At 41.0% G+C, this 15478-nt stretch overlaps 1 protein-coding gene across 3 annotated transcripts in view; it reads right to left on the bottom strand.

Moving 5' to 3' along the window:
- Positions 1 to 3301: 3301 nt before the first annotated feature.
- The window catches only part of LOC114565061 (low-density lipoprotein receptor-related protein 8), a 76903-nt gene continuing 64726 nt past the window's right edge, over positions 3302 to 15478 (bottom strand). For 2 of the 3 annotated variants that reach the window (XM_028592879.1, XM_028592881.1), the window contains 7 exons: positions 13381 to 13499; positions 12854 to 12993; positions 9451 to 9592; positions 8518 to 8670; positions 7506 to 7796; positions 5573 to 5641; positions 3302 to 3766 (listed from right to left, as the gene is read on the bottom strand). In XM_028592879.1, the coding sequence (XP_028448680.1) occupies positions 3426 to 3766; positions 5573 to 5641; positions 7506 to 7796; positions 8518 to 8670; positions 9451 to 9592; positions 12854 to 12993; positions 13381 to 13499 (1255 nt within the window). In that variant the 3' untranslated portion in view covers positions 3302 to 3425. The remainder of the gene's footprint in view (positions 3767 to 5572; positions 5642 to 7505; positions 7797 to 8517; positions 8671 to 9450; positions 9593 to 12853; positions 12994 to 13380; positions 13500 to 15478) is intronic. The other variant, XM_028592880.1, reaches the window with a different exon arrangement.

Here is a 15478-nt window from a genome sequence, read left to right as displayed (position 1 = left end):
TGAATTGGGAAAGATATGAGTATATGGGTACAACACTATAATAGAATAATGTTAATTTGGGTATACAAAAGTCTCTCCCATTCATCTATGGAGAAACTCCAGACTTTATACTTGATAACATCACAACTTTGAGCCGTACTTCTCTGCTTTCTGGCTTTGAGAGAGAGTAGCTCATGTTCACAAATTTTTTAGGCCATGGAAATAACATATTGGAATTCTAAATTTAGGTGGAGTTTCCTTTTAAGACTCACTTATTCAGTCAGTTTGCTGGTTCTACGTGTGCTACATGTTAGCAAGTCACTCAAACAAGACATAAACACACTGGACCTTATCAGGAGACAAACAAGACATAACACACAGTACCTTATCAGGAGACATTTCCTGTTGCCTAAAGGTGATGATGTCTGAAAAGCTGAATTCATGAGTTTTTTTCCCACCTGGTGACTGAATTCCACTCCATTCAAGCTCAAAAATCACACACATTTGACACAAAACAACTATGGTTGATGTGTTGGAAAACAATTATCTTTTTACAGCAGACACTTCGCATTATTAACATTCATTTAAAGTGACCGAATGAATGTAAGTCCAATATTAACACACACTCATGTGTAACTTTGTTGACCAAATCCTACTGAAATTATCTATCTTTTTAGCTTCTAAATTCTCATCTATGTTCATTGGCTAGTTGCTAACTTTGTTTGCCTGCCATTTGGTGCTGCGCAGGGTGCTTACATTTGGTTTATGAGAGCTTCTTTGTTAAAAACAGCTGAAAACAGGGTGTGATGTGAGGACCCAAAACCCAAAACAATGAACTGGCTTTAAAGCTCCCTAGAACTGAGAGGAAGTGCAGAGTTGGGAAATAAATCTGAGTTAGTTACTACATTCTTTTAAATAAAAAAGTGCTACCTTAAAACAACTAATTTAAGTGAAATATGAAAGGAAACTTAATAGGTCAATATGTTATTGCAGATCTTCTATGACACAAAAGTATTCTCTTTGAGAAGCAAGTCTGTGACATTTGATATTTTGTAGAAGAAAAGACGGCACACATTAAGGAAATTTTCAGTCAGATTTTATATATCAATATATAGAGATATTCAAAAGTAATTCATTACAGAAAATCAAAAAGTGGAACCAGTTTGGTCTTCATACAGTTTATCTTTGCATGTACAGTAGATGCCTTATCCCTGTCCTTTTCATGAAAAAACTTAAAGAACAAAAAAGTAAACAAAAAGGCACAAATAAACAAAAATCAATCATCTCATTAACACCAAGGTTGGGAAGCGTTTTTTCGGGAGGGGACATCATGTTTTACGTGGACTACCAAAGAAATAAGGGTCACACACAGAAAGGATGCTAAATGGTGCACAGCAAGAAACAACACAAACCACTTTGGTGGATAATTCTGATTTCTTACAATCAGGGAATGCAGTGCTCTCCTTGTATACAAATAAATTAATATACCTGTTAACACTTTATCTAAAATCTTATGTACATCTTCTCTTTTACATAATTGTATAATACATTATCAAAAACCTTATGAAAACATATTTACAAATCAATGAATCAAAAAGCACCCTCAAAGCTTCTCCAGTGTCACACACTGTCGCACACACACACACACACACACACACACACACACACACACACACGCACATACACACCTGTGTATCTAAACACCTTCACACACTGTTTTCTTCCATGCAATACACAATACAGAAGGCATTCTAAGAGGGTTGTGCAACAAAGAGCATACAAACAGTTCAAATATGGCTGTGGGATGAACATTAGCACTCACATGCATAATGATGAACATGCACACGCACGCACATACGCACACATATACACACACACACACACACACACACACACACACACACACACACACACACACACACACACACACACACACACACACACACACACACACACACACACACACACAGTGTTAATGATGGGACTAAACCAGCATGAAACATGTTCACTGATAGGACAAGTTGGTCTTAACCTCATTACATCAGTCAGATTTTTGTTTTCTGTTACATCACATGACGGGTCTTTTTCATCATGCAGCCACCAGCTGGGCCCTCCCACATAGCACTATCCAAAACTGTCTGCTCAGATATCGGCCATCTCAGGAGGAGGGGAATCCAGCTTGCTTTTGTGAATGTGTGCGTGCATTCGTGTGTGTGTGTGTGTGGGTGCATTTGTGTGTGTGTGTGTGTGTGTGTGTGTGTGTGTGTGTGTGTTCTTGCCTGGAACAATGAATGGCTGCATTGTCAGCTGGTGAGCAATTATGCATGCTGTTTGTGTTTTCGGAGGGCAAGTGCACATTGTCTCCGTCCTCTGGAGAGCAGCGTGAATTTGCTATCACTGCATCCCGTGTGTATTTATGTGCGCATTTGTCACAGTCAAAAGCAGGTGATCAAATAAAATTCTTAACACTTAAGGATTTTTGTCAACCACAAAACACTGCAGCCTGACTAAAAGCTAGAGTCTATTGCTTTTCTCAAACCATTTAACATCTAAACAAGTCACAATAAGACACAACTCCTGCGCAAAATTCACTTCCACCTAACCTCACATCCTCTCTGCTCATAGGTCTAAATACTTATATGTCTCAATGTTCTCCTTTCCACTCCGCAAACCTGCTCTCCCACAACTCTGGGATGTTGGAGGTTAAATAAAAACTGCACGCCGAAATGTTAGACAACTCACTCTTAAAAGGTTTGCCTCTGAACAAGAGAGAAAGCACATAATGTGGGTGGTAACCTTTCTTTAAAATCAATCAGAATGGAACTTTTTTTTTTTACAAAAGAAAACCCATCCAGGAAAACTATAAAAGACAGCTCCAGTAATGACATTTATGAGATTTGTGGTTGATTCTAACATGAATCTGTACAGATTGTCCCATCAACGCAGTTGCTGTCCCAGTTTCAGAGCTCCTCCTTCCTAAACAGTGTTCCCAGAGCTCTACAGCCCACCAGGAATAACCACAAAGCCCAAATTAATACATCAAGGACGAAACAGAACCTCTCACCAGCCCCGTCAAAAAATATAGGACACACAGCACACACCTCACTTAAGTTATCAATGCAAAAGACTCAAAAACAGGAACCAGTCTGACTCCATATTCTAGTTTAGATCAATGTTGGGAACACATAACACATTAATAATTCTGTAAATAATTCTTACTGGAGAAAAAAGTAGATCCAGCTCCAGCACAGAAAAGGTAGAAAGGATTTTTCAAAGAAACATGTTAGTCTTATTAATTCTGCTGTTTTTCAAATGGAAATTGGCTGCATGTAACACTTTATGATATGTTGTTCGTACCTTCTGCAAACTCAGTCCAAGTCACCCGTGACCTCACTGTGTGTGCGTGTGCCTGAGCGGCCATCTTCCCCTGAATCTGCTCTCGTGGGTCACTTCGCAGTGGAGAGCATGGGCTGCTCCGTGTACCAGTGAGTCCCCGGATCAGGCATGTTGCCCCCGAGTGGCAGGGCAATGAACTGCGGGCATGTGCCACCTCCTGCTCCTACAACCCCCATGTTGACACCCTGTGGGTACGGGTGGTGGTGCGCGTGGTGTCCCATGCCGTCAGTCCGTCCGATGTGGATCTCATCCTCCTCGCCCTCGCCAGTGGTCTTGCGGTAGACGGGGTTGTCGAAGTTCATGCTCTTGGTGGAGTCGCGCCGCCAGTTGCGCCACACCAGGTAGACTCCGGCGCACACCAGGCCGAACACCACTGTGGCAACGATAGGAACTGCATGCGTTTAACACACAGCGGCAGGGACACGGGAAGGAGGGGGGAGCGTTAACCAGGCAAAACGAGTCCATGGCATGAAATGAGAGGCAGAGAGGAGCAGAACAGGCATGCGGGGCACAGAGAGGGCAGGGGGCAGCGATAGAGAGGTTGTGTGTGTGGGTGGCTCGAATAAACATCGGGTCAAAACCGGGTCATACACCAACCAACAGATTTTTAACAGACTCTAAATCAGCTGTGTGAAGCACCATCAGTGGCCTGGCTTTGGAGTAAATTAGTTTTAAACTATCTTTGGGGAGTACAAATTGTAACCATCAAATTACATCACAATCTCTTGGCAACGCATCCTCAGCAAATGTGTCCTTGAATAAGCAATGTGATTTAATGATGCTTTATTAGATCACACCAATAAAGCACCCATAAAGCTTTCATGGTCTTTTTTCTCTCCTGTACTGTCTGTTCACCTTATCAAGTATATCATGAGAACAGTTCTTCTGAACTAATTGACTGACTTATTTTGTTTAATTTGGGTGCTGCATTGGTTTTACTTGTTTATATCTCAAAGATGCACACAAGAGTCTCCACATACCCTGTATGTATGTTTTATTTTTTACAGCCTTTATATATGTTTTACAATAAGTGGTGTCAAAGTAGGAGCTTTACACAAATATGTTAATCAAATATGCATCTTTAAAAGGGTATTTCCATTATCCAGAGTAACAGACATCTTTTTGGAAAAAGATGTTGCTGTTGAACTTTTTAATGCTATTTTAAAATGCCCTGCAGCACCACAAACAAAATTGAGCTATGAAGCCAAACAGTTATGTTAGAACAAATAACAGTCTGATCTTACATTTGTCCTTAAAATACTTGGACTAACTAGCTCCAAGCTGCAACAAACAATTAATAATAAACATCAATACTGTTAGGCCTACTCGTCTACATGCATCATCTACTGGTAAGAATGCGGACCCTGTTCCTGGGACATGAAGCTTTAGCCATAGTTTTTTCATCACGATATCATGTGTGTAGCCATCAAGTATTATCTAGTTAAAGTTAGCCACAGACAGTATCTTCAACCAACTCATTGAGCTAATGTTAGCTTAATTAGCTACCTAGCTACAGCTGATAAAATCCGGTTGCTACAGTTGTCATTTCAGCTGCCAAAATCGACAGTTACCGGCTAGAAATGAGAAGCTGCCTTTGTCTGAAATCAAGGACCTATTGTTTTAAAAATGACCTAGAATGTTTAGTGGTAAATGTGCCACCATTATCACTGTAAACTGCATGTGTGCCATTTGAGAACAGAAACCTGGACAGGTGTAGCAAGTAACTAAGGGGGTGCTGAGCAAATGGTCGGTTCCATGCACCTCCATTGCCTTGGTTTTAAAAACATGGGCAAATAAAAAACGAGCTGGATGGCTAGATACCATTATTATTGGTAAGCGAGAACATATTTTTACAATTGAGGTGCACCAAGCCTTTATGTGCTTTCTTGCTGCACTATATTATGCTTACCACACAGAGACATAAGGTCTGGCTGTAGCAGAACCCAACACAACAACACAGTGTGAAGTGGATAATGCAGTGTGGCAGAAATGTCAGACACAAAGAAAATGACTCTTGATAAACCTCAGAGAGGAAGACCTGTGGGCCAGACTTCTCTCATCCTGCCACAGCAGGGTAAGTGTGAATGGACTACAAACAGAGTGGCCATAGGCAGCAGGTAGACAGTTGCTTTACGCAGTCCTGCAGGCCTTTAATGTGGACATACACACACAGACAAGAAGGCTTCCGGTGACTTACCGATGGGAATGACCACTCCCAAAACAGCCACTGTCAGGTTCTCGCCCAGGAGGAAATGCTCGTTTCCAGCTGAAGAGAGAGAGGAAAAGTAGTAGAGAGAAAGAGAAGTATGAGCAAGAGTCAGAAAAGACAGCAGAGCGAGAGAGGACAAGAGCGAGGGAGCGTACGGGATGAAAAGAATGTGTGAGGAATAGAGTGAGAGATAAGCAGGAGACGCAGGACGGGAGAGCCAGTGGAAGAGAAGTGAGATAAAACTAGGGGTGCACAATTCAGAAAATGTCACAATTTGATATCGATTTTTAGGCTCAAGGTTCGATTAAAAAAAAAATTTGATTTTTGATTCAAAAACAATTCTCGATTAAAAAAACGATTCACAGTATGTAAATGTAGTTACTTTTCCCATGTGATTGCAGTAGACATACAATTAAAAAAAAGTAAAAATATATATATATATATATATATATATATATATATATCAATCGATTTTTGGAATTCTATGAATCGATTTTGAATCAGTAGAGCTAGAATCGCGATTCGATTGTGAATCTATTTTTTTGCACACCCCTAGATAAAACAGAGATGCGGGGAGCAGCTGATGTTGCGTGCACGGCTGTCAGTGTTTTACAAAGAGAGACAGATGCAGTGCAAAAGAGTTTGGAATACAAATGAAAGAGGGAGAGGAAAATGATGAGTTACTTGGCATTTGCTGGAGTGTGATCTTGACACTACCCCTGACATTTTACACTTCATCCATCCAGGCCTCCATCAGGCTCCAGTGTCACCTCACACTCATTAACATATCACACACTAACACACTTATTTATGTGCAGTTACGCAAGAGCATGCATGCCCTCACAGACATACAAACACCATGCAGCTGACACAGAGCCCAATGTATGGAGGGAAAGACGACATTTTCAAGGCGACAAGGTACCATCCATCAGTCCTATTAAAGTCAGTCAAGCGTGGTTGTTGGGGCTAGTAGATACCTCACTTTAATGTCATTATTACATTGAGGCTGAGGTTGTTACTAGCTACATTATGAATGTGAATAGGATTGTAGAATGTGGTGCTTGGCAAGAGATGAGGACGCTCAGGTGAAAGTGCCCCTTCATCAGTGAATTGAACCCCATCTCTTGATAACTCCTGAATAGGACATGCTTCCCTTTGCGAATCATACAGAGGACCCCAGCAGGCACATGACTGTGCTGGATTTCTAGAAGTGAATGAAAGAATGTGATGAGGAATGAATGCTTACATATCTGCTTACCGGTATACGTCACTAAATGAGACCTAATTACAGTACTAGTGCAGTGCCCGTTCAAAACATGCCTGTTTGGAATGGGCCAATTGCTTGGCCTCCTATATTGCAGCTAGCTTTCTCCAGAATCATTGTACTCCGAAAGAACTTACAGAGGGACCCCAAAGCACTTAATATGCAACTAACTGTATATACTACTGCCTACTGTGTTCTTGTAATTCAGAAGACAACATTGTACTCCTACATTTACCTGACAGAAAACATTGCAGATTCAGATTCTACTCACAAAATATCACATATGATGCAATATTATTTCTTAAACTATCCAAGAACTAACAATGCCTCTCTTTTTACTTTAATTAAACATTTGCAGCAGAATTTGTACTCTGCGGTCACAGGCGGTTTTACCATACAAAATCACCATAAACCTGGTTGTTTTATATTGAAATTTGTTAAATGTGTTTTATTTTGTAAAGTATCCGGTGGCGCGGTGGCCTTCCTGACCTACCTGGCCTGACACTGCTGTACTGCGCACGTGTGGGTGCTGTACTCGGATGTGTGAGGACACACAGAGATTTCCCGATTTATAGATAGATTTCTAGCAGCATTTTCAGTATCTTCACACACAGGCAGAATTCACTGAACATTATTTGGAATTCACAGCCCACTTACAGTGTTGAGAGACGCTGCTGTCCCCCGCAGCTGTGGTGGAGATGACCATAGCGGTGGCGGTGTAGTGGGAGCCCAGTGCCTTTGACTCTTGTGACGACAAAGGCTTAAGAGTGGAGAGGGGTGTGAGGGGCTCGGGGGCACCAGAGGGAGCTGTGGTCAAGTGGGGGGTGGCGTCCGCCTGCGATACTCCCCCTGAGGGCGGTGGGAAGTCTTCCGCAACAGTCGCTCTGTTGCCAGGTGGAAATCCAGTAGGAGGGGAGGAGGTCGGTGTCATGTCATTTCTTGGCGCTGCTGCAAAGAAAGGAAGAGCACCATAGAAACCTTTAGCTGGAGAGTTATTGTTGTAAGATCCATAACAAACATATCATTCACCGCTCATAAGACCCAGTACCTGTATATCATAATGCAATGAGATACAACAGATGTAGTATGTGCTCCAAGGATGTGGTGTTAGAGTGCATTACATTGCAAGGTGGTCCGTGCTATTGTATCCACCGCCTGTATGTGTTGCTTAGCAACTATCTTTTCTACTTACAGGTTCAAAATCTATGTTGCTTGAAGGGAGCATATTTAATCATTTATAATTATTTAATACTAATGAAAAACAAATGATTTAATAATTATTTAATAACTACTACATCATATAAAAAATGAAATGATCTATTGCATGTGTATTATCTCTGTCATAAAATGCATTAAACCTATACTATGAAATAACAGGTAAATTCATTTTTGAAAATTATTATTAGTTACTTATGCTGAGCTGGTAACAATACAATATAGAAGACATGCAAGACATATTAGCTACATTAGGAACATTTGTCAGCACTAATCCAGTAGGTAACTGCCCAAGTTTCCCCTCTGATGAAACTCAACACACAATAAGACCCTCCTTAAGTGAAGCAAAATCTGATTATCTACGCAGTAAGCACCGTGGCGCTCTGCCCAACAAATCCTTTTAGGTGGTATTGATTACTTAATACTCTCAATTAACACTCCTAAACAAGCTCACCTGGAACACAGCCCCTCATATCAGGACCCAGGTCCTGCCCGTCGGGGCAGGCGCAGGTGTATTTGGGTGAGTGTTCGGTAATCTGTGGAGCCTTTAGACACAAGTACTCACAGCCTCCATTGGCCACACTGCCCAGATTACAGCTGTCTGGGCCTGGAGACCATGACAGCAAGAAAGAGAGAGACATGGAGAATTACACAGTTATGGTTATATAAATAAGATTATCACTTATTCAACATGGGGAGATAGCAGAGAGTCAGAGAGAGACAGAACAAGTTGCCACACTTTATTATTCCCCACTGTGAACACGACAACAAAGCCCATTACAATGCGTAAACACAACCTATAAGAATACAAAGAGTAAAATCTGGCATTATACAGTAACTTGCTGTAAACGTTATCCAGATCCTGGGCTACTGGGCCGGGTACAACTCCACTGTGTTCATCCTAAAGTCTTACTTGGATACAAAAAAAAAAGACAGGTATGTACAGTATGACGATGGAATTGGAAAGCCGGTGATGAAACACAGTGTAAGATTAAAATATGAATGGCATGTACTTGAAGTAAGGAATAAAAAGAGACAGACAGGCAGAGATATATATGGAAACTGACACACAAGAAAGGAAATACACAGGCATCCCATTCATCATTAAGAGCTCTGTTCAGTTGAACTGAAATCTGGATTGTGATAAAAACCGGGCTGGTGGGCAGGGTTTTGACAGATGTGTGAATGTACTGCTGCTCCCAATGCTTTGATCCCTCCACCACAGTCACAAGCCTCACCATCATTTATTCATATGCCTGGGTTGACATGGATCCATGGAGGGAGCACGGTTACAGAAACACACAGTGAGGGGAGGGAAGTGAACAGACGTGCAGACATACATGCAAAGTCCCTCACTTGTACTGTGGACACACACATACACACACACCTTGCGGCTGGCGGAGCTGGTGGAAGACCACGATGTCATGGGGGTCGTTGAGGTTTTCAGCCAGTGTGTGGATGTCTTGTCCGGTCAGCCTGTTGGCCATGAAGACCGCCGCCTTGTCTCTGTCTGTCCAGTAGATACGATCCTGAAACACAGAAAATCATTGTCTTAATGATATGGGTAATACACAGAACAAGTTAGTCAGGTTTGCAAGTCCAACAGCTTGGTTGGTAACCTTTGAAGGACAACTACAACAATCTAAAGAAGATGGTCACTTCATGAATTTTGGGAAACTCGGAAGTGCAAGCATCATTGACTTGGTGTGATTTTATTGCTGATGATTTTGGTATTAAAGTAATTCTGTTGGATTTGTTGGCAGCATGCTGTCGCCCAGTCGCCTGGACTAGTGGATCTATTTATGATGCTAATTTTTGGCCATGCTAGCGGCCTGCTTTGACTTTCTTGTGAACATTTGGGTTTAGGTGAAATGTCTCAAAAAATATTGGATAGATTGCCATAACAGAAACAAACTAATACTTTCAATGATCCCTTAACTTTTATCTAGCACCATTATGTGGTCTATTATTTGCCTTGATGTTTGGTTTATATTCAGCTTTTGCTTGTGACCAAATACTTGCAAAACTAATGGCATTCCCAAAAGCCTCAGCTGTACTTTGCTAACACGCTAACCTAAAATGGTGAACATAATAAACATTATACCTACTTAGCAGCAGTATGATAGTATTGTCATTGTGAGCATGTTAGCATGCTGATGTAATCCAAAGCACCACTGTGCACAGCCTCATATAAGAGATGCATGCTGTGGGAGAGCACACAGCACTAACAGCTGTAAATAGCTCAGAGTACTCACAAGTCTAATTTATTTGAGGAAAAATAACAAGAGAGAAAATTAGGGCAAGTGGAATTTGATAAATATTTGTTGCCACACAGAAAAATTAATTATCTTGTGCAGATGAAAGTTTGTTCATTTGGCTTTTAATAAAATGAGGCAATGAATCCATCAAGGAAATGCAAATGCAGAGGTTTAAGGGTAAATAAGACATGTTTTAATTCAATTCAAGTGCAACAGTACGCAGTAATCGGCAATAAATGGAGGTGTGACTTCTTATTGTGGAAGAAGATTTGATCTATCATGTGGATTTTTTTATTGGTCTTAAATGATTAAAACACATCTTCTTTAGATCAAAATATCGTAGCTCAAAGGAAAAAGTTTAACCATGCTTGTTTATTAAGTGATTTGATTGCTTTGTTTCCCCCGTTCTTTCCCTCAACAGTTTAAAAAGACATTTTCTGCGGTTGCCTTAGAAACTAAAGGCTAATCTCCAGCGAGACAATAGGCCTTGCCACACGAGTGTCTATGTGTGTGTGTGTGTTTGTGTTGAGTCAGTCAGTCGTTGAGTCAGAAAGAGATGGTAATGTGATGTACACTACAACAAGCTCCACTCAATAACACGGGGCCGGTGAATGTTCAACATCCTGAACAAGAAGGTCACCTTGTTGCCACAGCAGGGCAGAGAGCAGAGAAGCCCCGGATCGATTATGTATTACACCAGAGGGAATTTATCATTGTTTCTGTGAGTACAGTGCTACCTGCAGGCTGGAAAAATCCACAAGGTGATGCTTTGGACAGCTTACCTCTGTTAGTATTTTCATTTTTAAAGGTTAAAACTGTGCAAGAAACAAGAGAGTGGTGGAATGTACTGCAACTGTAATCCATTTTACTCGCGTACTGGATTTAAGGGCCTTTTCACACCTGAAAGTCCAAACCATGGTCCAGACAAAGGTTCATGTTTTTGTTACATTGTATACATTTGATCCGGTTAGTTTTGGTTATGCAAGTGCACTAAAGATCTATACATGACATAATTAAGTCCTGTCGTCATCACATACACGAGCCATGTCTCCCGATACGGGCTTCCCCTTACTCTCGTTTCCTCTCCTATTATCCTCTCTCTCTGGGGTCGGAATTTTTGTGAGTTTTTTCCAACTGACTCCTGCTCTCCCCATGCTACCACAGCTATTTTAGTTTTGTTGCGTTGTTTAGAAGCAAGACACAGGAAATTTACTTGGGTTTTGAGGAGCTGCAGCATTTATTCAGAGACAAAGTGGAACCTACAAAGTACATTTACTACCACTTAACAAATAAACTGCTAATTTATTCTCTGATTGCCGACAGCTGTCTGCTCTAAGCGCATTCACGTCATTCTCTTGCTCAACCACACATTACATACACACTAAGCACTGAGCTATTCCTTAAAGAAGCTACGCTTCTCTTATAACACAATGATAGCCTGCCAGAACTTCCTGTATTTGGCCACAAAGTCCGAACCATCCAAAAAATGCTTTCACACTAGAAACAAACTGGACCGTGTTTCAGTTTGATCGAGGCTACTTCTTTTTGTGGGACCAAATTTCGGCTGTTTGATCCGGGGGAGGTTTCACACCTGTAATTTTGGAATGGATCAAACTGAAAAGTCCAAAAGTCCGGACCAAACGAGGTAGATGTGAAAGAGCCTTAAAACATTTTAGGTACTTCAACTTTAGTTGACTAGTTGCTACTTTATACCCATCTTACATTTCAGAGGGAAATATAGTATTTTTTACTTCACTACATTGATTTGACAGTTACTGGTTACTTTGGAACAGAATTCTCCTCCACCTCTGCTTTTTAGATCAGGTCTGCAGAGTTGAGGATTCTTTACTTTCTACTGTAAAAATAAGGACATTTGAATCCAGTGTTGGTGTTTTGACCCCTTCGCACAACAAATGTAATTGGAACCCAAGTGGATATTTTTTAACAAATCCATGCTTGTAAATCTGGTCTGCTGCTGAATGAAATCTGTATCTGTGTTCCCACTGAGACCAGTTCCCCTTGAGAGGAGTCCCACAGGGGAATAGGCCATTTGGGTGATCTGAAACTGGCTGGGACTTTGCTGCAGTGGCAACAACAGGGACAAGCCAGACATGTGTGTGTAAGCAAAAGCATGCTCGCACACAGGCATAAACACACAATATAGAAGCCACGAGGCAGCAGATTTGCTGATGAGTGTGTGGGTTGCTTTAGGCTGCTCTATACTCCCTATAGCTGCCTTCTGTTTACTATGCTCAGCCAGTCAATCCCACAAGTGAAAACAGACAACACAAGGACACACACACACACACACACACACACACACACACACACACACACACACACACACACACACACACACACACACACACACACACACACAATTTAATTTAACAGTCATTACATTCAGACTCCCAGTCACACTGCAGGCCCCTGTGATGCTAATGAGAGAGATGTAGATATGATGAGATGTGGGAGGCCGGGTGATACCATGGACAACAGCCACAAATCATTAAAAATCAGTTGCACACAAACCTCAAAAACAGCCAGTGCATAGGGGTGTCCCAGTCTCTCTGCGGACGACATGTGTGTTCTGCGGTGAGCTCCGTTCAGGTCCACACTGGCTATAAGGTGCAACTTGGAATCCACCCAGTACAGACGCCTGTTGGCTACATCTGAGAAACACACATACATACACACACACACACACACACACACACACACACACACACACACACACACACACACACACACAGGTGGATCAGACTTTCAAGTTGAGTAGAAATTGATTGTCTTTGCGGTAAGCACTCTTGCACTCTGACCGACAAATCCTTTTAGGTGATATTGATTGTTTTAAAATGTCAGATTCTCACGATTACACCTCCGCAAGTTTCACTGTGCCAATATCTAACTTCTCAAACACTTCACATGTCATTTTAAAAGCAACTGTGATCATTTTATTAATCAATTTTTGCCATTATCATTAAACATTACCCTTATGATTTCAATTACTTTTGTCCTTTACTTACTTTGAGTTGAAAAAACAACTGTTCTCCTCTCACCTAGTGTGATGCCATTGGGCCATTCAATGTTGTCAGCCACCAGCACCTGTCGGTCCACTCCATTCATCCCGGCCTTCTCTATCTTGGCTCGTGTGCCCCAGTCTGACCAGTACATAAAGCTGGATTGAACAAAGGAAGCATACCTATTATGGTAAAATGGAGTGTTCATGTACTGTAGTGCTGCTGCAGTCAGCAGGACATGTAAAGGTAACAATCTTATCATAAAAAATGCGATGGAATAAGCAGGATATTTATGCAATTTTATGCGATGAAATTGCGGGAACTTGCAAATACTGCAGTTTGATGAAAAAGAGAAAAAACAGAAAAAACACCTTGCTTTTCCATAATGTTCATGTCGTGTAATTACGTCACTTCATAACGTTCCCATGGCAACATTTTTCAACTTTCTGCTAAGTTATATGTGACTGTTTTGCAACAAAAAAATTTACACGGAAATTGGCAATTTATGCGGCAAAAGTGCGGCGTATTTGAAAAAAATGCAGCCCCCGCATAAATATGCGGACTTTGCCTGATTATGCATTGAATTACGCAATCGCATAATCGCGTTTTTCTGGAGGGACTGTCTTATACTGCACAAGCATTATACTGTTTATAATGATATGGCTTCCTTTCTTCAAACTAAACAGGCACTGAGACACTTTCCCATCAACTAGTTTGTCTGGAACAAGAAAAAAATTAGACGAAGAAAAAGAAACTGCTTCCAGACACCAGGGGGTTGATTTACTAATTTTATGCCACATTTTTAGGTACTAACAAGTCAGTCAGCAAAAATTGCCTATGCAATATACAGCCATTTGTAGAACAATCCTATATAAAACTGCAAACAATAAGGAAATGTCTTTTTTTTTTTTAAACGGCAGCTGATAAAAGGATTATTTTCTAATACTGAACACTATTAGCAGAGGCAACACTGACTCCAAATCGATGTAGCACCTGTGAAATTTGTGGAACTGTGGATTTGAAGGGGGGACAGAAATTGAAACGTATGTTAATAATAACAACTAGGTACAGTATATTACAAAAACATGTTAGTGACAAACAAAGACAACTGCAGCAAATCAACAGATCTGAGTAGTGTGCACTCTGTGGGAGCTGTCCGTTCAGCACCATGAAATCACAACACAAGTCAAAAGACCAGCAATGCAGTAACAGTATTATCTTTCGTACAAATTGTGTGTGTTGAGTGAAGCGTTGCATTACATTACACGTCATTTAGCTGACGCTTTTATCCAAAGTGACTTACAATTGCTATATATGTCAAAGGTCGCACACCTCTGGAGCAACTAGGGGTTAAGTGTCTTGTTCAGGGACACATTGGTTGATGTATCGCAGTGGGTACATACATAGATACATGTACCAAAGGCATGTGTCATATCCACTGCGCCACCACCACCTCTGCTTTCCAGATGTATTCAAGACAACTCTTAAGCAGCCCATTATGAAAGAATTAGATCAGTGTATTCAATTCAACTTCAATACTTTGTACATCATCAGTGCTCTGCAACAATGGCTGTGATTTGTGGTAGTTGTAAACAAACCCACCCCCCATATGTTCAAACCACCGAATGTAAAAAGATGTTATTGTTTTAATGGTTATTTGGCAATATCAGTCAACAATCACAGCAGCAAACTCACTTCTATGTAAATGTTCATTACTGACATCAAGTGAATTTTCTTGCAAAGACAAAATTGTCATTTAGTGTCAGAGTAAGAAATTTGTGTTTGCTGGATTCCTGTTGAGCAGTTATGATTGGGTCTGTAATGTGCAGAAGATGCCACTGTGTCAATGCCTCGATTAAGGCTATGTTCCTGTTTATTTTTGTTTATTTTTGTGTCTGTCTGTTTTCATCTGGGTTTGCATCACCAGAACACAAAAGCTGCAGAAGCACACGCTGGCACACATTCCTATAGCTTCCTAGATTAAGAGCGTTCATCTGGGACAGAAATTCTGAAACACTATTGAGTCAGAATGCTAAATGGGTCACAGGCTTGTTACTCTGGATTCCCACATACAGCAAGATGGTTTCTCTTATGTTTATCATGAGATGTGGTCTCAGAGGAGGATTATGTTTATTAA

The sequence above is a fragment of the Perca flavescens genome, chromosome 12 (assembly GCF_004354835.1).
Source record: "Perca flavescens isolate YP-PL-M2 chromosome 12, PFLA_1.0, whole genome shotgun sequence".
Classification (NCBI taxonomy): Eukaryota; Metazoa; Chordata; class Actinopteri; order Perciformes; family Percidae; genus Perca; species Perca flavescens.
The sequence above is the reverse complement of the archived record's forward strand: the minus strand, read 5'-3'. Positions and strand labels throughout refer to the sequence as shown.